This window comes from Pygoscelis adeliae, unplaced genomic scaffold, assembly GCF_000699105.1.
Source record: "Pygoscelis adeliae isolate BGI_AS28 unplaced genomic scaffold, ASM69910v1 Scaffold170, whole genome shotgun sequence".
Taxonomy (NCBI): Eukaryota; Metazoa; Chordata; class Aves; order Sphenisciformes; family Spheniscidae; genus Pygoscelis; species Pygoscelis adeliae.
In genome coordinates, this window is record NW_008824002.1 from 2,740,649 (window position 1) to 2,765,219 (window position 24,571).

A 24,571-nucleotide genomic window follows, 5' to 3' on the forward strand; every position below is an offset into this window, starting at 1 on the left:
TATTCTATTCTATTCTATTCTATTCTATTCTATTCTATTTCTTTCTGTGCTACATGGCAACATGGGGATTGCTACTGCAGACCAGTTTCCAGGTGGTCCAGTCTTACTCAACACCACCTTCTATTTCAGAGTCAGGAAGCCCTAGTTACTTGTCTACAATTCTTACAGTGGTTGTCACTTTTATTAGAGAAATGATAGTAGCAATAGTGCAAAACTTAACTTCACAAAGACATTTTGCTGATGTCTGAAGAGATTCCTTTTCATATCTGCTCTAATTCATTTGCAGGGAGTTCAAATTCCATAGTGATGATTTTGGTGCAAGAACAAAAATAACTGAGGTGTTTTCAGCTCTTTTCTATGTTTATAATAAACAGATAATACACAAACTAAGCACGTTCCTCAAAAATATGCCTGTAATGAAATAAAGTGCTGTTAAACACCTCACTGAAACTAAATCTTGAATCTCCAAAATGATTAGTTTCATGCACCTTTTATGGTGACCATTTACTATCATTATTCTTACACCACCTTTCAAAAGTTATCAAACCACGCACAACAACTGTCATGCTTTAATAGCCAGTAAAATAATAATATAAAGAAAGATCATTATTCTACTATGGCCTTGATTCAATAAAAACAATTTTGTAGCTAATGGAGGATTTTGCGGACAACTAAACCTGTGCAGTGTGTAATCAATACAAAAACCCCAAAGGACTGAAACTAACACAGCTTCTCATGACCTGAAATGATTCCCTCTCTTCACTGTCTTATTTCTTGAATACAATTCTTATGGTGTTATATGCCAAATCTATCACATCTTTCATCTTACTGTGATATGCCAGCCTTTACACAGAATTGCTAAAATACTCACACAATAAATGCTCTCTGCAGTTTCTGCAGTAGAACAACTTGAAAACCTGCTGTTGCCTTTTGGGATGCACGACTTGTATCTATGAAATGCTCCCTTGGTGTGATTTATTTTGCACACTAGTCATCAGATTCACTAGAAACTGACCTGTTCCCTGTCTTACTTTGGGATGTTTAGAAGAAAGTTACATTGCTTAGTATAATTAGGTAGGTCTTCTGATTTGATTTCCTTAAACCCAGTTGCCCTATTTCATTTGTCACTATAGTTCCTTCAAGCAGCAAGTAGTTATTTACTTACCTACTTACCACTTTGCTGAATCAAGGCTAGAACCACTTGTGCACAAGGGAAATAGAATATTTAATGAGCTGCAAAGGAATAAACTTAAGTGCTTTACAGTTGTCCCTAATAAAGTAGGTGACAATCCATGAGGAATTAGGCATTTATAAACTGGACCTTCAAATTCATTTTAGTGATATCCTTTGTGACTTTTCTAAAACTAGGCCATGGAAAAACAGCAGTGTTTTGCAACTATTCACATGAAATTAGAGCCATCACATGACTTCTATTTCAGTTCAAGGCTCTCCTGTAGGAAAACCGTGGGTTAATAACTGTGTTATGATATGTAGTGAGATTTAGAGGGAAAGTGCTGCCTGTGTAGTTCATGGCTAGTATGTTACCCTTTTTTCCCATTACAGTTGTTGTGAACCATATGCACTGTCAACTGTAAAATGGGAATATGCAGCAAAAACACGGTACCCCTCCAAGAAGGCATGGAATGACTTGAACCTTATGCATTTTACAGTCTCTGCATGGTGTATATAACTTCACTTAGCAAAGGTATGATCGACATTAAGACAATATCGATCAAATACATCATTACCCTATGCCACAGACAACTGCTTTTATTTCAAGGAGTTTTGTGATTTTAGGGAGGGAAAAATCATAGTAATTAATTTCTTTCCGAGAGTGAAAATATATGCACCATAAACCTCCTCTGGCTGAGACGGCTGAGACCAAAAATGCACAAAGTTGAAATGGGCGAGTAACCAACCTTGGCGAAATATCGCATCCTTGCTGCATAAAGGCACCCAGGGAAAACCAGAGACTATTAAATATCCCAAATTCATTAGTTGATTCATTAGTTTGCGTTTCTCTTCCATCTTCAAATTCCTCAGTGTGCCACTCGTACGGGCTAAATCTGCTGACCAGGAATAAAACTACACTGACCCCAATGTAGGCAAAAACAATGCACATCCAGATTTCATATGCTAACGGATCAAGAAATGAAAACACTCCTGGCTTGGACTTCTGAGGCTTCTTGATCATTATTGATATCCCCAGGCTCATAAAGGGCTTTGAGAAGTCAATCACCTCTTCTCTCACCAATGTTATAGTTAATGGAGCGATTGCAATATCGGCTTTCTGTAAAGGAAGAAAAAAGCAAATAATAGCTAATACAATGATCAGAGCAAAGAACAGTTTAGTTTCTATTGCATTTCACAAATGGAAAATAGGACAGCAGAGACACAGGCAACATGCGTTTTACCAAGAATGTCCTATGGAGAATTTCAGAAATTTTTAGTTGAAACTCTTCTTACTGAAATACATATAACCACATGGTTGGCATATTCCAAGCTTCCCTTTTTCACATGCCCTTTTAAGAGTATATGACATTTAAAAGTGTTAGTAAAGTACTTTGCCTTTCACCTGGTCAGAAGGATGAAATACGCACTCACTTCCCCCCAACTTAATTTGCATTTAAAAATCTAATTCCATGCTTTACTTCCAAAATTTTTCATGCCAACTCAAGTTACTAATTCTCTGTCAAAGCAATTAGATAATTTTTCATCTACTCTACAGGGAAAACTAAACCAAATCCCACTCCTTCCATCAGTCATCTTTAATGGCTTTATTATAAAAGATTTTCTTACCCCATAAACAAGTTCTCCAACCATCCCATTCCAGATTTTCGTGTCTGCATCCCTCGCCCCATACTTGCCATCCCCAACAATTGTGAGCTTATATTTGAATCCACAGTGTTTAGCAATTTCTGTAGCTAAGTCCACACAATAGCCCTCATATCGATCATTTCCTTCAAGCATTTCATGATTTTTCTTCATCATGACGTATGGGGACTCCTGCACAGAAAGAACTTGCCTTAGCTACTTCGGAAAGAGACAGATGTATCAGTTGTGCACTTCATAGATCAATACATTTCCTTTTACATGTGAAACAAAGAGAGAAGATAACATCTGAATCATACATGCTATGTATATGTTAGCTGTTAATTATTAATGTGACATGTCCTTAACACATTTAAAAGTTGCATTCTCCACAGTCATATACAAATAACAATACTTACAGGTATAGTGATTCCCAGCAGTATGTTAATAATGACCATGAATGTTAACAGGAGTTACGCATTCAGAGAGGAAAGAGTAAGTCCCAAATCAGTTTCTTTCTCTCATACAGTTTGGATGGAAGAAGGCAAAGGTATTTAGTTGCTTTTGTTGTTGTCTTAATACAAGAAAATTCTTTCCTATTTCACAACCACATCCTTCCCTGGGAAAACACTTCAGGCTCTTCAGGCTATATCTTTATTGAGTTACTACACAAACAATAGGTAAGATATCTATAACTATGCAGTAAAGTTCTATCATCAGCAAAACTCGTGATGAGTCATAAGTCGTATTGAAGCAATGTATCTCCTCTTTGCTCAGTTGTTACCAAACGATTCTCACATCCAGTGAAACTCCTAATCTAGCCTGTGACTTGTCCAAACTGATAAAGAAGCTGTGTAACTTACAGAAAAAAGCTGTTCTATGACAATACATAATGTTATTTTCTAGACAACTAGAATACAACTTTTAATGTTTTATTTTACACTCCACCAATCCATAGCAGCTACAATTTTGAAGCATAAGAACCAGTCTCTTTCCTGCTTGGCAAAATCCATTCTCTAAAACTAACACTATGGTTCTGCCTTTCAAACAAAGTTCCCTCCTTCGAAAGCAGGTATTTCATTTCCATTTTCAGGTCTAAAAATTGTAACTTTCTAGGATATTCAATCAATGACTGTTTGTCTTCTACAGAACAAAACCATATACTGAATCACATACATTTCCTTAGTTTCCAGATTTTATTTATGCATCATAATGAGTAACAGGTCACAACCTCAAATAATAAAAAGACAGTATATTTAAACTAACATAATGATGAGAAACAAACCACTGTAGGACAGACTGTCTTCTGACAAAATATGAGGTTAATTACCAAAATAGTGGTGACAATAATAGTCTTATTCTCTAGTCCTGAAGATTCATTTCCAAGAGGGCCATCAAGAGGATTCACAACCATTTTGTCCACTTCACTCCAATATCCAATCTAAAGAGAGTTTATAGGATGCACAGACACGAGTGAATATGAACTTTCATAGAAAACGTAAAGCATGTTATTACTATGCCCTTGATTTATGTTCACAGAGAACTATTTTAGCTATGGATTTACCAGTGTAAATATTTCTATTTATGTAGTTAAAGACTACAGAAATAGTAACAAGGTTGAACTAATGACATTTGTTCACGTTAAATTGTCTAATACACTTTCATTCACATATTAACAGGTTTTAGTATCAACATCACACACTGTAGGATTGAAAGGGTTATGAAATACTCCAGATAGGAAGACACGAGAAACTGGCTTTTCTGAAAGGTTTGGAATTAGAGCAGAAAGATAATCACATTTAAAGAAACATTACTGAAAAGCTGTATTCTGTATTTGTCATTCGGAAGCATACTTCCCCAATTACTGGCTCACATTTAGCAATTCAGATCAGAAAGCAAGAAGTTTAATCCACAAAACTGAAAGGAAAATACTCTGACGTAGTACTTACCAGAAATAACAACTTGTATTTGTTAGAAAGAAATAATACATATTTTTACTTTGACCTGCAAGACCATTGTAGAATACACCTATGAATAAACAGTATCACAACTCACGCTTAATTAATCTATAGTGTTTCATTACCTACCTTAACCTGTTGCTTAGCATGGTAAAACCTTTAAAGACACTGTAAGACAATTCAAATTACCTTCCGAGGACCAGTACTTTTGAGTTCCATGACGTTTATTGTAAAATTGATTCTCTTTCCATTCTGATCAAACTTTATATTCCCTGTTAGACCTTCCACCTGAACCTATATAGACGAAGATGAAAGTAGTAGAAGAATTAATTTTGTTTCTTTTTAGAAAATGCATTTTGTATTTCCATAAATGATTATTGATATTTCAAAAACATTCAGTTTAGACTCTTTTCACTACCCAATATATCATCTTATATTCACTCCTGAGGAGTTCACTTCCACATTATTCCCAGCAACATCCAGGGAGGTTAGGAGACTGGAAGGTTCTTTTCAAGCATTTATAGAGTATTTCACATATGCACTCATCCCAGCATTCACTCCAGGTAAGCTACCTGTTTCAATGCCCTTTCTATTTCTACACCATGACCCCAGGGTACAGCTGGATTTGCAAGACAATCTCCAGCATTTCCTCTTCTGGAGATCTCAATCCTCTGTTTACGCAAATTACGGAAAGCTTCTGTCATCACTTGAACAGCATCATAGGTCAGAGCAGACGTATACTGAAAAGAAGTGAAAATATTTAATTAAAAAACAGCTTCAGATTCACTACGCCTTCCAATCCTCATTAATCCAACATAGAAATATATTAAAAATAAAAAGGACAGTAAGATACACTTGAAATCAGACCAGTTTTTCTTTAGTTTGGAGGTCACTACCCTCTGAAGGGCATCTATGTAAATTAATGAAGTGTTCTCCATCAGAATGGTTGGGGGCAGTGCTAATAAGTCTAAACTGAAGGTTTACAGCTGTTTTCAGTGTGAATTACATTCCTTTCTCACTACAACTGTGTAACAGTTCTGTGTGCAGATATGGCTGGAAGTCCATGGAGGTGAAGGGGGAAAAAAGAAATAATTTCCACTATTTAACTTGAGCTAGCCTCTAAAAATAAGAAATTGTTCCTTTGATAACACTCTTCATGGAGATGCATTTATATACAGATCTCTAGACTACACCTCCTCCCACATATATACACACAAAACCAAACAACTTAAGTTTGTATATATGTGTGCTTAACTTTTATCTGTTAAATATAAAAACTCAGGGGTAGCTATTTTCAAATATGCAATACCTTGTCAACACCCTGCAAAAACAGGTTTTGGGCTGAGATGTCTGGAAGAAGAAGTGGTGCCCCTCAAAGAACAATATAGGCAAGGAAGAGCCCCATGTTCTAGTCTGATAGGATATAAGGAGCTTTACAACTTTTGAGACATCAGAGAAGAATCCTGCAACCACATGCTTCAGAAGCTGGGGCTAAACAGTCAAAAGCAGTTATCGTCAGTGACTGGAAAATTTTACATCTTAACTAACTGAAGAGAAACCACATGTGCATGTACACTGAGGATGTTGTTGGATGGGCTTTATGAGTCCAGAACATTGCAATTATGCCAAATTTAAGGGACATTTTTGGAAATATGGGCCAGAATATAACTACTTACAGCCTTATGAATGAATGCAATGATCCCTATGAAGGCTATTAGATGCTGAAAATATATAAACTGTGAAGCGGTGAGAAATGATATATTGGCTCTTTGCTTCAATGGCTCAGACTTTAATGAGAATTTTAATTAGCTAGCTCAAGTCATGCAGAAGGCTCTTGTAATTGTAACGAAGGCAGGCTCCTGAATTGAGGTCATTTTTGTATGCAACTGTTAGACCTTGGAGAGGAAGAAAAGGAAGGTGGAACTCTTTTTTCAGATGTATAAGCTTAGTGGGTGATTAATGTGAATCTTCTCAAGAAAGTTTTCTCAGTGACTTGTACAGAAATCTTTAAAGGGATCAGAACAGCAGAAGAATGAAGTGAAAGACTTCCTGGAGCTGATACTACCTTCTACTACTGGAGCAGCAGTGATTAAGTGGTGGACACGGATTTGGATTTGGAGAGGAGGAGAAGGTAACAGTGAGAAGAGAAGAGAAAGGACCCTGACTCATTTTTTTGGGGCTAGCTAGCAATACTGCTTTAATTGCAGCTCTCTGCAGTACAGAAACATGTACCACACTAGTGTTTTGAGAAACTTTGGATACAGCACTGTCATTAACCACTGAAACATACTTTGGGTAGCAGAGAAAATAAGAGCTTGAAATTGAGACGTTATAGTGCTATCTAATTCAGTTATCCTATGTTTAATTTGATCATTGGGATATGTTTAATGTATCATCTCAAGAATATTATCCCTATAGTATATAATTACTGGCCTGAATATTCACAACTCAGTCATATATTCAGTTCGTGTAGAGCTTTGCCTATTAATATATATCTGTATGTGTATACATGTCATCACATATATAAAGTTGTCGTGGTTTAACCTCAGTTGGCAACTGAGCATCACACAGTCGCTCGCTCACTCCCTGCCCCCCCACCCCCAGTGGGATGGGGGAGAGAATTGGAAGAGTAAAAGTGGAATATTTTGATAACTTTCTGGAACTTTGATAATAATAATCTGATAATTTAAACTATAATATAATGCACTGAGGTGCCTAAAGATTTTATGTTATTTGCTATGAAACACAGATAGCATGCATGTCAGATGAAAAGAATTCTCTCTCTAAATAAATGCCCTAATTGCCAAGAAGAGAAAACACAAGGTCCATATGCGATTTTGTTCAATTTAAATTTAAAATGTACTATAGACCTTAATAAAATTTGTAAGCTGCAATTGAGAAGATGAATTTGAAAATTAAAGACAAAACGAAATCATCACAGACTAAGCAGAAGATATTAATCATGTGCTGTCCAAGAAAAACTGGCAAGATGTTGACTTTTGTAACTTTAGCTGTTGTCTAGTAAATCAGAAGATACCAGAAATCTTTAACTAAAAGGCCCAGTAACCTCTTTTGTACAATCAGTAACTGAATCTTCTGAAGATGAAATTGCAGAAGACACCCCCAGAAGCACAAGATTTTTTTATATATGTACTTTAAAGCTGTAAGATATTATAAGAAGATTTAATCCCACAACATTAGTCTTAGTCCTGCGTTTAACCCAATGCCTGTCAACGTGCTGAAGACACAAAGTTGAGAGATACGCTTAGAAATCTAAAATATAACATTAAAAGAATTTACTTGAGCAGTAGAGAAGAAATTAAAATGTGAAGACACAAATGGGAAAAAAAAAAAAAGGAAGTATCCTGAATCACAAGAAGCAGAATTCTTTTTCTCTTGATTTGGATATCTGCAATGCCTAAATCTGTCCTTGACATACTAGTTGTTTTTTTACAGTCAAAGAAGAAAAATAAGCATTTTAAGGTGTGATTCATTTGGCCTATGTTAGACACATTCTTTAAGATGAAATGAATCGTGCCTTAGATTCCATTAATTTGATCTCCAGTGACTTCTGAGACTACTGGAGGAGTCCAGGGCAATAACCTTAGATACATATGTCTACACTGTAGACACACTAAAAACAAATTAAAACCACTCAAGGGGACTATGAACTAGCCATTTAGCCCTAATCTAACACAACAGTGAGAAAGACAAACAAAATAGGATATTTTGGGCAGAGACCACACCAGCAGAGTCAAAGAACACAGTGCTAGTGTACAAGACATCAGGGAGACTTCAGCTAGAATGGCATATGCAGCTGAAGCAGTGTTCAAGAAGGCTGAAATCAGTCTGAAACCGGCACAAAGAGGGTTCCTCACCACGTATGGGGGTCTGCTATTGGGAGTGATACAGGAGAAGGGACACTCTGTATCACTAACAGAGGTTAAGAGAAAGGACATCTAAAATCAGATACAAATATTTTTCCTTGGAGGAAGGTAAGATTGAAAGGGAGGTAATGCAGGAAATGTTCTTTGTCGCAAGAGCAAGTGGGTAGAATCAATTGGTTTAAGCAAATGTTCAGTATTTTTCCTTAAACAATTTAAATATACTTAAATACCAAGAAATGTACATCAGAGGCAATAAATATATAACAAACTGTCTTTGTAGATTGTAGTTATATTAAATGTTTGGCTTACTGCAGTATACTAGCAACTTTTTTTCCAATGGTTCACTACGCATTTTATCACCTTGTTTGTAATGCTTCACTAAACTATACACAGACTAAACTGAGATATCAAACAGTGTCTTGTTTTAATAAATGCTACAGCTTTATTTTGCTTTGAGGGTTATATTCAATAAAATCTCTCAGCTGAGTTTTGTGCATTTTTCCCACAACGAAGTATTTCTCTACTTGAGTGCTAGTACATACCACAAAAGAAAAATTGCCTTTTCATTGTGCTTTGTACCATAATTGTGCTTTTTGGTCAAAACATTCACAAAACTCTACCAAACTGTTTGGAATTTCAGAAGTAACTGCTAGAGATTGGTATATAGATATAGAAGCATCCCTACATTTTAATGCATAAAAAATGGGTATATACATATATAAACCCTCAAGCAAAAAGAATGAGAGACAAAGTTACTTGTCAAGAACTAATAAAGGAACTGGGTAACTACCTCCTGTTGACTGTCAATGCAGTCAAACTAATGCAACTCAGGCTCCTATTTCTTAAGGGTCTTTCTTTAATTAATGTACCTGAGGGCTATTTTGAAACGGACAGTATTACACACTCCTTGGAAAACATTTGAAAGTGGCCTGACAGATGAAAAGGTTAGTGGAAAATTCACTAACTGATGGGAAATGGCTACCTCCTTCAGGATCTCTTGTGATACTTTGCATACTGTCATGACAGAGCACCGGAATGCAAATAGTTACTTTCAATAGAAATAAGAGACAGTTGTCGAATATTCTACACCTAGATGTCACTGTAAATCCAGATGGCTTTTAATTGTGCCCATAATCATGCATTGTTCTCATTTGTTCTGTGTAGGCATTAGCATGAATGGGGTCTGTATGAAGCAGCATGTCGGGCTGGTTGCCATTCAAACCGTAAATGGGCCTTAAGCACAAGAGCATCTTCATTACCTATGGGACTGTTTCAAACATTGGGGACATGAGGTAGAGGTCAGGGAGCCCAGAAAAGACGGAATGCTTGCCTATTCCTCTTTGATCTTTACATTAGAATGAAGCTCTTGTGAAAACAGGCAGCCCTTACAACAGACTTGCTTCCAGCTGAAAATAATTGTATATATGCAAGATATTGGAAATATCAACTGATTATTTGTAATTTTTTTATACCAATTGTGGTCCTGACTAAAAGGGGAAGAGAAATAAATAAAATGTAAAATTACCAGACCTTTAAAAAAATTTTTTTAAAATTAATCTCAGTAAAGATGAGGTTAGAGATCAAGCCCTATTTATCTTAACAAATAAACTATCTTTATTAAATTTTGTTTCCAGAGGTTCTAGAGTCAAACCAACTTATATTTTGATGATAGCCTTTATTTAAATGCAATTCCAGCATTCTGTGTGCACAGAACAGATAAGCAAATAATACGTATTTTTGCTCTGAAATGCCATAATGTTTTGGGCAGATCATCAGATGCAAAGAACGCCTTAAGCAACCTGCCACCTTAGAAAAATTGAAGTGTTCAGGTCCAAAACTGCTATCCAGAAAACCTGCTGATTTTGTGATGTGTTTAAGTTCTTTAGGTATCTCCTTGTTTGGTTTAGAAAGGCTGCTTTCTGGGCACACCCAGAACAGCTTTGTTTTCTAGCCCAGTAGCTAGGCACCTGCCTAAGCCTACACGCCTGGAAGTCTGACTCCTATTTGAAAAGCATGCTCAGAGCACACACAGCAGACACTGGCAAGACTGGGGCACTTGAATTATCCTAACACTCCCACTGTAGGATATTTATAGGGGAAAGTGACCTTCTTTTACTCCTTTTAAAACTGAATAAATGAAGATCACAAGATTTATGAACCCCAAGGTGCTTGGTCTTTCTATCTATTTCACCTACTACTCTAATAGGAAGGAGATTCCAGGACTGTAATTCCTCCCCCAAGATTACTTCCAATCCAGAACACTCTTCTCACTACTCACCAGAGGTGCTAATTCAGCAGAAAAAAAAAAAAGAGTGCAGGTACCTGCTATTTTTTTTTTTCTTTTTTTGATTTTACACTGAGGACAGACGTTTTAAAATACTTTGGTCTTTCATTAGATTTAATGCAATGGCCAAAGAGAAGAGCTAATGCTACTGTAAAATAGATGTTTCTTCACAATATCAGAAAGATGTCAGAGAAGAAAAAAATTATGGATCTCAGCAAAAGTCTTAGCAACAAAGTGAACCCTCTGCCTTCCAGGAGGAAGCAAAACAATGCCAAATCTTATTAATGGCACTGGCATTTGGATCTACTGAAGTTCCAGGCCTTTCTCCATTCAAGGGAACAGAAAGTTAGCATACATGTCTTTCTTACACTTGTTCAGGAGTGTTAATACAGAAGTTGTGTGGGAATTTATCCCTTCCATTATCCAGAAGGTCAAATTAGCCTTACATTGTGGCCCCTTTATTTTCTGAAAATGCAATACAGAAGAGCAGCTCCGCCATGTCAGACAATCTTAGAAATCCTTTGACCTTTGTCTCAACTAAGCCACCTGTGCCCACCGAAAGATGGGCAGATGCTTTCAGAAGTGTCCTGCCATTTTACTCTGGGTCCACCATGTTGTTTTGTCTCAGCTTTTGTTGATCATGGCAAATGGATCTAAAGCATACAACTGGTGAGATGATTCAACGTTGTTCGCTCAGAGAGTGGTCGGTAATGATGTTATAGTGCAGTGCACTGCTGTACAAGGCTTTTATTTTGTTGTTTATACGTGATTTGCCAATAATCACGTATAAGCAATTTAAGTCAATGAAATACTGAAGCAGACACCAGCTTCTGCAAGGTATTCTCCTAGCCAGTGCCATTAAAAACAACACGGCAGTTTTTACACTAGTATTAAAAAAAAAAACAAAAAACAAACCACAACCAAACCACATTCACAGCTGTAGCTTTTTTAATAAATCTATCATACTGTGTTGCAATACAAAAATATCTTTCCTTTAAACACTTCTAAATGAGAAAGAATAAGTATCAGGTATTAAAACAAGATCTTGAAAGGAGTACAGTAGCTTTTAATGCAAATCTTCACACTGTATCTTTTTTCTCTAACTTATACCTTTCCTTCTCCCTCTGAAAAATCCTAAATAATTAAAAGTAAATAAATCAGGAGGACACCTAATCTCTCCTTACAGTAAAGGCAGAAACAACTCTAAACTATTAATAATTTTCATATGTGTACAAATGTAAATTGTACATTCACTACATTTGTGTAACAACTTCTTTGAACCTCAAATCATGGAGGTTCTTAAAATCTCCAGTCATTACTCAATGGCTGAAAAGTTTACTATCGAAACTCACTTCTTTTTATTAAGTTCCTTAAAAAGTCTATTAATTCTTGCCCTATTCTTTTCCATTTTCTTAGAAGCTTTTTAAGTTCTCCTAATTCTCAAACCTAAAGCTTACTCCTGGTGAACCTTATATCACCAAAAAACACACAGAGCTTGACAAAAAATTAAAACCAATTACTTGGAATCCACAGCATTTTACTTATAAAAAAGATGTCGTTGTCTTCTAATCCATGCTACTGCCTGTGGAAAATATACATGCTGACAAAATAAATAAGATTTTACAATTATTTGTGTAACCTTACTTCTAACTTTAAACAGAATGCACTTGCAAAACAGCAATGCCACTGATTATAAAATCACCTTTATTTTACTGTAAATCACAAGGAACATATGCCTTTTTAATCGTCACCATATGAATACATAAAACCTTTTTCTTCAAGGCTAGGCTAGAGAAAAGTATGTCACTCTTCACAGTGTTAAAAATCAGCAGAATCCAGCAGCAAAAACGGAAGCCTATGGTTATAATAGTGAAAATAGACCAAGTAGGAAAATTTAAAGCAGAGGATGAGAACAAAATGTACAAATAAGAAGGTAAAAGACTTCTCTGAAAAATCATGCTGTAAGAAATGGATTTGAAAGAGCTAGTATGAATGTTTAAAGTGTTAAAGGGGGGGGGGGGGTATGGGTGCTTGGTTTTTTGTAGTTTTTGGGGTTTTTTTTTACTGCTTTACCCTAAAAATACACTTGAGTCTCTTTAAATTCCTATGTTCTATCACAAAAGTCACTTCCTCTTCAAAAATTAAGGTTAGTCATAAATCAGTAAGCATATGTGACTTACAGCAGATATAAATTATAAATATAATATACACTTCGTGTTTGCTTTTCTGCCACCCCATACTGGCTAATATTGACAGCTACCTACATTGACTGATCTTAATACTAGCCTTGCCCAGCAATAAGCCTGCATGTCTCCTTGTTCACATAAGCGATCCTCAGGTCTTCTCCTCCTCCCTTATTCCCCCGACCCTAGAAACATTCAGGAATAGCTGCCTCTCCAGCTCTGCGCTGCCACCATCCTTCTTTCACTTACGTCCCAACAGGCTCTTTCCACTTTGCTGACCCCTTTTTTTGAATGACACATTCCTCCTCCTCCTCCTATGTTCAGCTTTGTGTATCACTCCCCCTTCTCCTCTTTTCCCCATTTCTCCATCAACCTCTCCTGTCCTAAATGACATTGATCTTGGTGAGGCCAGAGGTATGCCTGATCTTGCCGAACACTTGGAGCATGAAGGAATAGTAGCTTTTTTCTGTTTATATCAACCATATTCAGGTGAATTGCTGGTTGAAAACAGTGGTAAAGAGTTCCTGGGAAAATAGGCAGGAGGAATCCATTGCACTTTGTTGGCTGAAGATCCTTAAACACTTACAATTACTAAGAATAAGTGGATTCTAATTCAAAGAAACAGAGCTGCATAGGGACATCAGGACTTGGCTCTGTAGTTTTCTGAAGTCTGACAAATACTTTTGCTTTAGCACAGTTCAGCCACTTTTACTTTCAGGGTCGAAGGATCTGGGTCAATAGGCCCTTTGTATGTCTGAGACAAATCTACAGATATTGCCTCAAACCACCCGCTGCTTTCACTGACTAAATGTTCCATTCTTTAATTGAGTTTTCTTTAAAAAAAAAAAAAGAAAGCCAACAAACCAACTATGCTGGAGTGAGTGATTACTTAAGCAAGAGAGCTTTAAGCTATTAAAAAGAAACATGAAGTTTAACACTGAAATTTCTTATGCCCACTTTTTTTGTATTTATTTTTGCAAGTAGAGAAGATTGAATACTGGGATTCAAAAGCCCAGTGAAATCAGGTAGCTCAACGCCAACTGCTAGATGTATATTTTTTATGCCCAGGAAACCAAAACACAAGGACTAGAAAACGTAGGCAGAAAAATCTCACAAATCTACAGTTTTACAAGGGCACTTAAAAAAAAAAATTTACTCCAATTCAGTTCCTGATTAAATCACGTAATAAATACTGAAATTAACTAATTTATTTTATTCTTATTTATAAATCATTATAATCTACTTGAATTCAGGCATAATCAATCATATTTTTCCATTAGAACTGTAGCAGGTGCAACAGAATATCACTTATAACTCTTATTAAAATGCCTGGTATTATAAAACCATTTTCCAACACACTGCAATCATAAGAGGCATGCCCCAAAATGAAGGTATTGTCTCATTCATTAATTGTACACTTTTGCTTAGTTGTCTGTATGTAGACCAAATGCTTTCTGAATTTCCAGTCTGAAGAAATGTTTTCACTGTTCTCTTCTTTGTTCCTTATTATCAGTGAGTCATCTAAATTTTATTTCTGCAAGGTAAATAAGTACTTTTGCATTTGTCTGCATGTTCTCTTTATTCCATCCTTGAGGTAAATCAGCACCAGTACAGTTAAACCAGCAGCTTTAAATTGCAAGCTTCGTTCTTCCTGACTTACAGTTTAAGATTGGCCGTTTTCAACTTTTGCAATTTTATCATAAAGAGCACACTGTTTGGTACTATACAAACACTTCAAATTCTAGAATCACATTATCTTTAAAAAAATAGATTTCTTAATAATTTTCTAAAAGACTAGATGACTTGGCTATAAAAAAGAGACTTGAAAATGTGAAACTCCTAAAGGCAAAATCAGAAGGGTAAAACAATCTATCATTTTGTTATCTTAGCTATGCATTGAGAGAGAGAGAGAGAGAGAGCGCGCGCGCAAAAGCTAAAGCATGTTGTTAAGGGCATTGTCCAAATGCCTCTTACACACTGACAGGCTTGGGGCATCGACCACCTCTTGAGGAAGTCTGTTCCAGTGTTTGACCACCCTCTAGGTAAAGAAATGCTTCCGAATGTCCAGTCTAAACCTCCCCTGGCGCAGCTTTGAACCATTCCCACGTGTCCTATCACTGGATACCAGGGAGAAGGGATCAGCACCTCCCTCTCCACTTCCCCTTCCTCAGGAAGCTGTAGAGAGCAATGAGGTCGCCCCTCAGCCTCCTTTTCTCCAAACTAAACAAGTCCAAAGTCCTCAGCCGCTCCTCAAAGGACATGCCTTCCAGCCCCTTCACCAGCTTTGTTGCCCTCCTCTGGAGGCATTCAAGGACCTTCTCATCCTTCTTAAATTGTGGGGCCCAGAACTGCACACAGTACTCGAGGTGAGGCCGCACCAACGCTGAATACAGCAGGATGATCACCTCTTTTGACCAGCTGGTTATACCGTGTTTGATGCACGCCAGGATGTGGTTTGCCCTCTTGGCTGCCAGGGCACACTGCTGACTCCTATTGAGCCTCCTGTCAGCCAGCACCCCCAGATCCCTTTCTGCAGGGCTGCTCTCCAGCCACTCCTCTCCCCATTTATACTTGTATACTTTAAGCTTAGTACTCATCATGTCTCACTAGCCTTCAAGAGGTACGGCTTGAGCTTCTTCCTGGAATTACACCAAAGGCTGCCCCCAAACAGAATGGGTTAATCAGATTAGGAAGTCAGAGCAGTTGGATGTGAATGGATGTGTTGTCCTTCAGCGTCCTTCCACAACAGCAAGAGGTTTGCCTTAGACATAATAGCCTGACACAACACTATGGCTCAGAAAGCCCAGCGTATTTGTAAATACACAATAATGGATCAAAAGGGGATTTCAACTTATTATTAGGCCTTTATAAAATTAAATATAGCTTTTGTTTTGCTACTTGACAAAGAAATTCGCCAAGATGCTCAGTGGTATGTTTCAAAATCTACGTATTATTAGCTCTTCTAGAATTGCAATGCAGAGACCGATAACACCCTCGGTTACAATAGGTATTTTAAATTTAATCTGAGGGAAACAGTATATTGGCTTTACTTTTGAAAGATAAGAAGACCTTTTGTAAAAAGGCAGCAAAGCACTGGTTTTAAGTGTTCTGCATAATCTTTAAATCTTTTAAGTGTTTTTTATTAGCACAGGTACAGTGCAGCAACAAACAAAATCAGTGTTTCTTCTCATCCATGTCCTAAGACTGCAGTTGCTTAGAATTAATATTTTATAAATTGTGAAGATACATTTTTAAAACAATTTGATCCAGGTCCTCTTCTGGGCATCTGTGGAACAGGTTTTCAACAATGTTTTTCTTTCTTGAAAAGCATGTTCCTTTGAAATGCACTTTTTCTTAGAAAAAGGTGTCTTCCTCCATTTTCAGGACTATACTTGGATGCTGTGATGTCTTGTCATGTCAGCTTAGTCATATTCCATTGCCTTGCATTTTATAATGTAAAATGAATGTATACTTCCTTTTGGATTATAAAAGGAAGACAATAAAACACAGTTGCAATACTCTTGCCTGCAATGAGATAACATTCGCAATCCCAGGGATAACATTATCTGCTAGGGGCATGTAACCTCCTCTCATTTCTGTATTGAAAATACAGGACCTTCATTAGCCTTCCTATCTGTTTCATATAGAATTTGCAGTGACAGCTTCCTAGATTCCATGGGAACTAGTGGCAAAAGCTCATTTATAACCACTGACAATTTGGACAACTGCCTCAAAACCAAAAAGGGAGAAAGGTTGTTCATAAGATCATGGAAGGGACAAATAGGAGACCAGTGAGCTAACCTGCTCAGTAACTTAGATGCTCATACACTATTCCAAGAAGCAAAGGATAACAAACACGGCCAGATTATTAATATAAGAAGGAATGGCGTGTTCAGGAAGGACAGGTAGGGAATGCAATTCAACAAGAATAGGCGAAAAATCCTATACTTCAAAGGAATGATCAAGTGCACAGATCTGGTACGAGACTGTCTAAACTGGCAGCAGTACAGAAAAGCTATGCAGAAAAAGATCTGGGTGTTAGTGTGTATCTCATGATAAATATATTTCAACAGTGTCATGATGGGGGGGGGGGGGGTGGGGAAGAGTAAAACAAAAGGAAGCCTTGAAAGGAGTACTGTCTCTGAGATACATGAAGCCATTATTTCGATTTCTACAGCACTGCCCTCAGATGCGGTGCAGTACCCAGTCTGGCATTTTAAAGAAGATGGGTACCAATTAGAAAGGTTCCAGAGCAAAATGAACAGGATCTGAGAGTAGAAAATTCAAAGGAAAAGGGATTATTTAGTTTAGCAGGGAGGAAAGCAAGGACAAATATGGCAGCCATCTTCAAATACAGAAAGACAGCTAAACAGAACTTCCTCATGTATATTAGAAACAGATAAAGGAGTAATGGATTAGGTGATATAAAGGCTGAATTAGGTTAGACAAAAAACAAAAAATAAGACTATTTAAGCTCTGCAATAGAACACTTGGAGAAGTTGTGAAATCACTGTCCACAGGAACTGCACAGGTATAGCTGATTCTGCCTTCAGGCAGGGAGGATGGACCGGGTGACTGACTGCTCAAAGACCTTTCTTGCCCTGTTTCTGTGATTTCTATGATTCCGCTCTGCCTCTGGCTCCCTCAAGAATGGGAATGAAATGTGACATAGCTCTGGCCTTACATGTAATGGCAAGCAAAAATGACAAGTAATATGTGTATAAGGGCAAAAGAGAGAAAGCTACACAAAGAAATACAGTAACCGATATAATCAATCTCTCCAAACATTGCAACATACATCCACTTTTTCCTCCCCATCAATACCTCTAGCATTCATAAATTATCTGATAATTTAATGTAAGTCTCAATCTCTTGACTGAATACCAGTGCGATCCTATATATTCCTTGAGCAGACATTATATAAAGACAGATCAGCCTTTTCAACTGAATTTAAAACTTCAGTTAATGAAATTAATGAAAATAAATGTTAAAATTAATTTATTTTTCCTATCCATAGGAATAAATCCACAATAAACCTTAAAAACATAAGCTATTCCAAATACTCTCCTTCAACCCTTTCAATTTCTAGTAGACTTGAAAGGACCTATCATGGAAGAAATAAAGGGAATACCTGTGATAAAGTTACAGATTTTAATGCTGTAACAGAACATTGCAACCACTTCATCTTATGTAACACACATGCAATTTCCCCCCTGCTGTAAGTAGTATCAGAGGTACCAGAATCCTTAGCACTGTGTCCCACCGATTTATTTTTCCATCAACAAGAAAAACTTCATTTTGGTTTCAGTTAGACTTTTTTACTTTAGTCATGCATTTCACTAATTATTTCCAGACTACGATTCTGCAACATTAGTAGGTAGGTAGGTAGATTTGGACACTCACAAATCAGAGACAAAAGAATTGTATTAATCACCCACAGGCACATCCCTTCCCTTTTTCCTAAATGAAAGCAATATTACATGTATTACACGTATGTAATATGAATGTATCTAAAGGCATGACATACTTCAGTTTATCTTGTCAAACATCAAATGAGAAATTCACTTATTCTGTCATAAAGATTTTAAAATACAAAAATAACCACAGAAAAATCATAGCTTTGACTAAGTCCCCCACAAATAACTTTATTTTTCATTTTATATCAAGGGTGTGTGCTTTAAAGGATTTTTGTTCCAGGAATTTAAAAAATGGTTTTTCTATTCCTTGCTGAAACGTCTTATCCTTCTCATTATAAATCAAGAATATGCTTCATATTCAAACTATAGCACAAAAAAAAATTTGTGCCTAGAATATTTGCCATTTATCTTTTTGTCTTAATACATTTTAGAGTTATTTAAAGTACACTAATTCTTAATAAAATTTCTCATTGTATTACTTAAAAGAAAAATTATTTAGCATTAAAATTGTGTTATTCTTTTTAACATCTTGCAAGCACTAACTGATCCTCATAATGGTCACATAAGGTAAGAAGGTACTATTATCCCAGTTTTATCCAGAGGGAAAACTGAGGTAAGGAGTTTAACCACTTGCCCAGTGTCACATCTTGTGTCACTCAGGCCTGAAATCAGACCGTGGTTCTGTACTTCAGGCATACCATTTAATTTTAAAAGTCTTCGTAGGATTTAGGCATCTGTCTCAAAGCAAGTGTCTTACCATTTCTTTGGGAGATTTTGTTATATCAGAAAGTGCTAGATCTGTGTTCCCTGGAAGCCTATGTATTACTACATATTTGGCTTTAAAACATTTCAAAACACAGAGAAAGAGAAAAACCAAGAAAAGTCAGTAGATATTTAATGTACCATCACATCCAAAACAATTACCTAACAAGTTGTCAGGTGCAGATTTACAGTGACACAAGAAAACTTACAGGTGTCTTGGAACATTTTTGACATTGCAGTATCTTTGCTCAACCACTCCTATGATAGAGAATGTTAAAAGTACCCCAGAGAAATATAAAATTGCGTTAGCACAGTTGATTTTGAAGGGCTTTCTCCGTCTCTTGTCTTTCTATTCCAATTCCCTCACTTCCTCTACATCTGTCATGGTTAAAACAAATGTAAGACATACCTTAATTGTACTAGTGTGTGCACCGGGATATTCTTTTTCCTCCAGTGTTGACCAACGTTGTATAAATTTTGACACCAGAGGATCATCATAGTCAACTATCTGAAATCCTGAGACGTTAGCTCCTCCAAACTGAATTTTTGACAAATCTCCATCAGTAAATCCCTGGACACAGAAAACATTATGTCTGTTATTCCAACAGTTTTGGCAGATCTCTCAATAGTATATACAAATAAAGAGCTACCGTATGACTTCTACTGCAGAAGTGTAAGCCAACGTTTTCCTCAAACAGGATCCAAGTTTAAATCCTGGGCTGCTAGGATTAAGTCATCAGCTCCGCCAGCCAGCAATGCCTCTTGTTGCTCACTAGACATACACCTTTATAGAGCAAGGGCTGAGTGGACCTGTCCATGCCATGCTAACTCTCCTAAACAACCCTGTTAATTTCAATGGGACTGTTTAAATAAGAAACGGAACACTGACATGAATAACAGGCAAGGAAGTTTTAGGCAGGAATAGTTACAGCCACAGTTGAGTCCTCTCTTTGCTAGGAACACTAAAGCATGTGGAAGGACTTACCATCTCCCCTGCCTCCTCCCTCCAGTATAAAGAACTACTTCTCATTCTTACAAACAGTACATATGCTTTGTTTTCCATGTTCTGTGCTTTAACTTGCCCCAAGTAACTATACAAATGAATTTACAGGAAATACTGATTTCAGACACTTCAGTTTAAATGAAAGTTCTGAGTAAACAAAAAAAAGAAGTAGCAACCTCAGACCACGTTATCAGAAGTTGCTACGATTGCTGTAATAGGTGCTCTTTAATTATTGCATATTAATGATACTCATCAATGATGTGTTGCTGCATGCTAATACAGATACTTCTACAGGGATCATGAAACTTTCTTCAATAGTATTGCGAGCTTGAAGTTTGAACAGGAACATTCATTGTATACTTTGACCCCTTCTGCATCTATCAGCATGTTTTATTCTTAAAATAGATCAATTTCTTGACTGATCAGACTGGAGGAGAACATTATTACAGTCAAGAAAAGAAGAAAGAAGATGGGATATGATCAAGTACTAGATAAGCTTTCCTTCTGACAGAGAAAAACACAGTTTTAAAATCATTACCATATATATTTTATATGATATTATATAAAAGATCTACAATATTTGCATTTAAACTGCATAAATCTGTAGGAAGTAAATATGATATTAAACAGCTTTAAAATACAAGATTCAATAAGTTTTAGATCTTATGGGCTTACTGTTACAAACTTAAAGCAATGGCTAAAATAGCAACCAGTCAACACAATGAAATACACTAGGCAATTTTTCTAAAATGTTTATTTCCCTTAAGGCTCAAAATACTATTTGTACAACATTTGCAATGCAAAATACAAATATCTAACAGGGAATTTTTCAAGTTTTGTAAGACTTTTATGCTTGTGAATATCAGTACCCTAACTTCTTTATCCTAAAAATTAGTTAATAAATATAAACATGAAACCCCACTGTTCTGCTTTTAATGAGGACTTTGGAGTATAAGGCTTCCTCGCACCTGCCTAGCGACATACATTATTCTTCATAATACTGCCCGCCTGGAGAGGAGAAGTGTTTTGATCAAAGGTTGGGAGGAGACAGGGGTTATGTCTGAAGTGTGACAGACACACTATGGTCGTCCTGTTTCCTCAGGTCCCTCAAAGGACTATGGAAGACAAAGTGTAAATTAGAGCACTCTGGGCCCTGCTGGAATTTATATCAAACGTTATCACAGTCCAAGAATAAATGAAGAAAAAATTGATTTAGAGGCACTCACACCACACAAACTCCAAAACTTTTCTGGAACAGAATAACTGAGATTCAAGCCTGCAAAATTTGCTTTATTTGTTACAAAAAAACATTGGATTAGATTCCCTAGCCTTCAGTAAATAAGTGCTGTTGACTTTAATATCAGTAAAATGGCCCTTCATCTTTAGAGGCAATTTCAAAAAAAATTACCTTGACAGAATTTAGTGAGTTTCCTGAACTTTCCCCCTTAGGAACACTATTAGCTATACTGTCTGATCACTTGTGTTCAAGAAAAGATTAATTCAAACTGATTACCAAGCCAATCTGAGGAATGAAGATGTGTAAAGCTGAGACTCACTAGTCTAGCAGAATGAAAGCTGAGAACTGTAATTTTTAAGTACTTTAGAGGTGAAAGAAGAAACATCAGTTTGCTGAATGAATGTATCAGCCTATAATGTGGAAAGTTATTTTTCTGATTTCCATACCCTACTTTTCTAAAGTATGTAGAAAAAGGGATGAAGCTCTACTGAAGGTGCTGAGCAACCTTCACTCCCATTGATGGGAATATCACAGGAGGCATTTAAGCCCTGAAAAGACTCAGCCAATAAAACAAATACCATCTCAACACATGCGTTCATTTAGCAAGGATAAAGACATTTAGCTTTTTTCTATTTTCTAAAATGTATTTGAAACAAAATGCTAGTTGATGTGCTTCCATAAACAGTAAAATGAGTAATACAGGTATTTTAAATATTAAAAACGCTTACCAGATTTGCAATGATATAATGGTATCCTTTAACATGTTTACCAATTGTGATAACCTGTAAAAAAGAAGAAATACCCCCATAATGGAGAATGTTCACCTGATATATGGACTGAGACTTTAAAACCACAAAGTGCAGTATGATGTAAAAGGCAGTTATGAGCTCTAGTGCATGCAATACGGAGTTTGTTCAGTGCTTTGCTTTTTATTTTACCTAATGCACCATTGAACATACTCTCTGCTGGTGGAAATTAGTCATGTTGAAGTCCAAGTCCCAAGATCTGCAAACGGAGGAGCTGAATGCTAATTACTATACTGTGTATTAAAGGCACAACCTGGACAGGAGGGAGTGGGCATCATGCAGTAGAAGCACTGTGCCTCAGAGATTCCTGCTTAGATTCTACTCCCTTTGTAGCAGAATTGTAATGTTCCTTGAACTAGAAAAAGTTTAAAAGCCCACTGACATTAATGAAAGCATCTACATTATGAGGAAGTCTTTTAAAGTTCAAATTGTTGTTTATTGCCCTAAGGCTTCCTCATAATCTCCCTCAAAGCCAGCTGGTGGTTTCTCAGCAGTCTCCACTGGCAGGCATGTAGCATGGATTCTTCTCCCAGATAAGCCTAATTAAGACTATGTCTGCATGGGGAAGTTTGCACTTTGAAGCAAAACATTTCTCCAGAGAAAGGATGTGGGAGATAAGAGGACTTTAGAGGTTTCTTCCATCTTTTGAACAATGAGAACAACTTAAATCAAGAGAGGATGATTCATTTATTCCCCCGTTTAACATATAACTAAAATATTCAGAATAGGTATCCTGTAACTTATACCAGGCTAGCAGCGAACGATATTCCACATACTTGCTTTAATGAAATTACAGGAATATAACTGAAGGCAGTGTTTAACACTAAGTTCTATATTACTACAGTTTGAGACTAAGAGGGATCACATTACATAGGCCATAGAAGTTATTCAGTTATTCCTCTTTTGAGCTTAATATATACATGATACATGAACTCAATTATTCTAAAACAGTTACTTAGTTCAGACTTCTTAAAACTCATTACTTATTAAAAGGTTTAAGAACTGTGTTCAGATGTATTTCTTATGCAGCTGCTGCTTCCAAAGAAATTTCAATTAGACCAAACAGATTAGCTCTTCTCCATAAAATGCTTCTTCATCACTGGCATCTGAGAAAACAACCAGTACCTGCAAGTCTTTAGAACAATGGTTAGTAACTCTGCTCTAACTGCCACTGGGTACTATTTCATTAATCTAGCTTTCTAAAACACTGCCCTGTGCCACTACATCCATATGAACATTAAGGATGCTGCCAGTTAAAACTCTGAGAAGATTCAGTGGCAGCTCCAAAAGCCATGATGAAGGAGCTGTGGACACAAAAGGTATTCACCAGATGTTTAGACTAGCATCTCAAGCAGGGATAGACAAGAAGTGGCAGTAATTCCACATCTGCCCAAAGGGTGTTATCAGGGGGAAATGAGATTCTGCACAGGAAGCTGGTTGAGAAGAGACAGAGGCTATATAATGAAGAGCATGGTAACACTGAGCTGCCAAATCAGAGAAGAGGAATATAAACTAGTCTTAGGAAAGCTGGGAAACCAAAATATTTTTCAACTTCAACTTATATAAATTATTGAAATCTGGAAGACAAACTACAACATGAGACAAAAACAAGAACAATGAAGCAACTTTGCAAACACATTGTGTGTCTACACAAAGATCCAAGGACTACAGAGCGTAACTGGGTGAACCTGAGGTTGCCACCACAGATTAGAAAGTTAGTGGGATAAATCAAAGCACTACAACAGAAGTTTTGTTCAAGAATAGAAAGCAAGGAAGAAAGTAAAGAAGTTACTGCTCTATACATCAAGAATGCAAGTAATACTTCAGTATTCAAGAAAAATCTGGTCAACAGAAAGCCTGTTGCATGTCTCAGTAAAAATACATAGAGAAAGAAAAGGGATACTGATACAAAGGGTCTTTCAGGCACCCTCATGTAAAGAAGGGAATTGCTGAGGGTTGTTTGGCAGCAGGAACTAAAAGAATTTCTTAAAGAACAGATCAAACAAGACTTGAAGTATATATTCTGCTTTTAGAAAAGAAAATCAGAACACACTCAAAGGACACTCACAGGCCAAGAAATCCTTTGTTCAGCATAGACCTTCATTTTAAGAGACGGAGAAAATTAATAGAGAAACAGTTATTTTAGATTTTATTTTAGGCTACTTCAGAAATTGAAAGTGGGTTTACCTTTTTAGGTAAGGAAGGGAAGTGACAGAAAGAGTG

The 24,571-nt window shown here is 36.7% G+C and overlaps 1 protein-coding gene across 1 annotated transcript in view; it reads right to left on the reverse strand.

Annotated features, from left to right (window-relative positions):
• GRIA2 (glutamate receptor, ionotropic, AMPA 2) overlaps nt 1-24,571 on the reverse strand; it is a 53,308-nt gene that overhangs the window by 21,129 nt on the left and 7,608 nt on the right. Inside the window, exons 4-10 of the mRNA XM_009325329.1 lie at nt 22,271-22,324; nt 19,712-19,873; nt 5,342-5,509; nt 4,959-5,063; nt 4,142-4,252; nt 2,800-3,006; nt 1,920-2,290 (exon numbers count right to left, since the gene is read on the reverse strand). Of these exons, the coding sequence (XP_009323604.1) occupies nt 1,920-2,290; nt 2,800-3,006; nt 4,142-4,252; nt 4,959-5,063; nt 5,342-5,509; nt 19,712-19,873; nt 22,271-22,324 (1,178 nt within the window). The remainder of the gene's footprint in view (nt 1-1,919; nt 2,291-2,799; nt 3,007-4,141; nt 4,253-4,958; nt 5,064-5,341; nt 5,510-19,711; nt 19,874-22,270; nt 22,325-24,571) is intronic.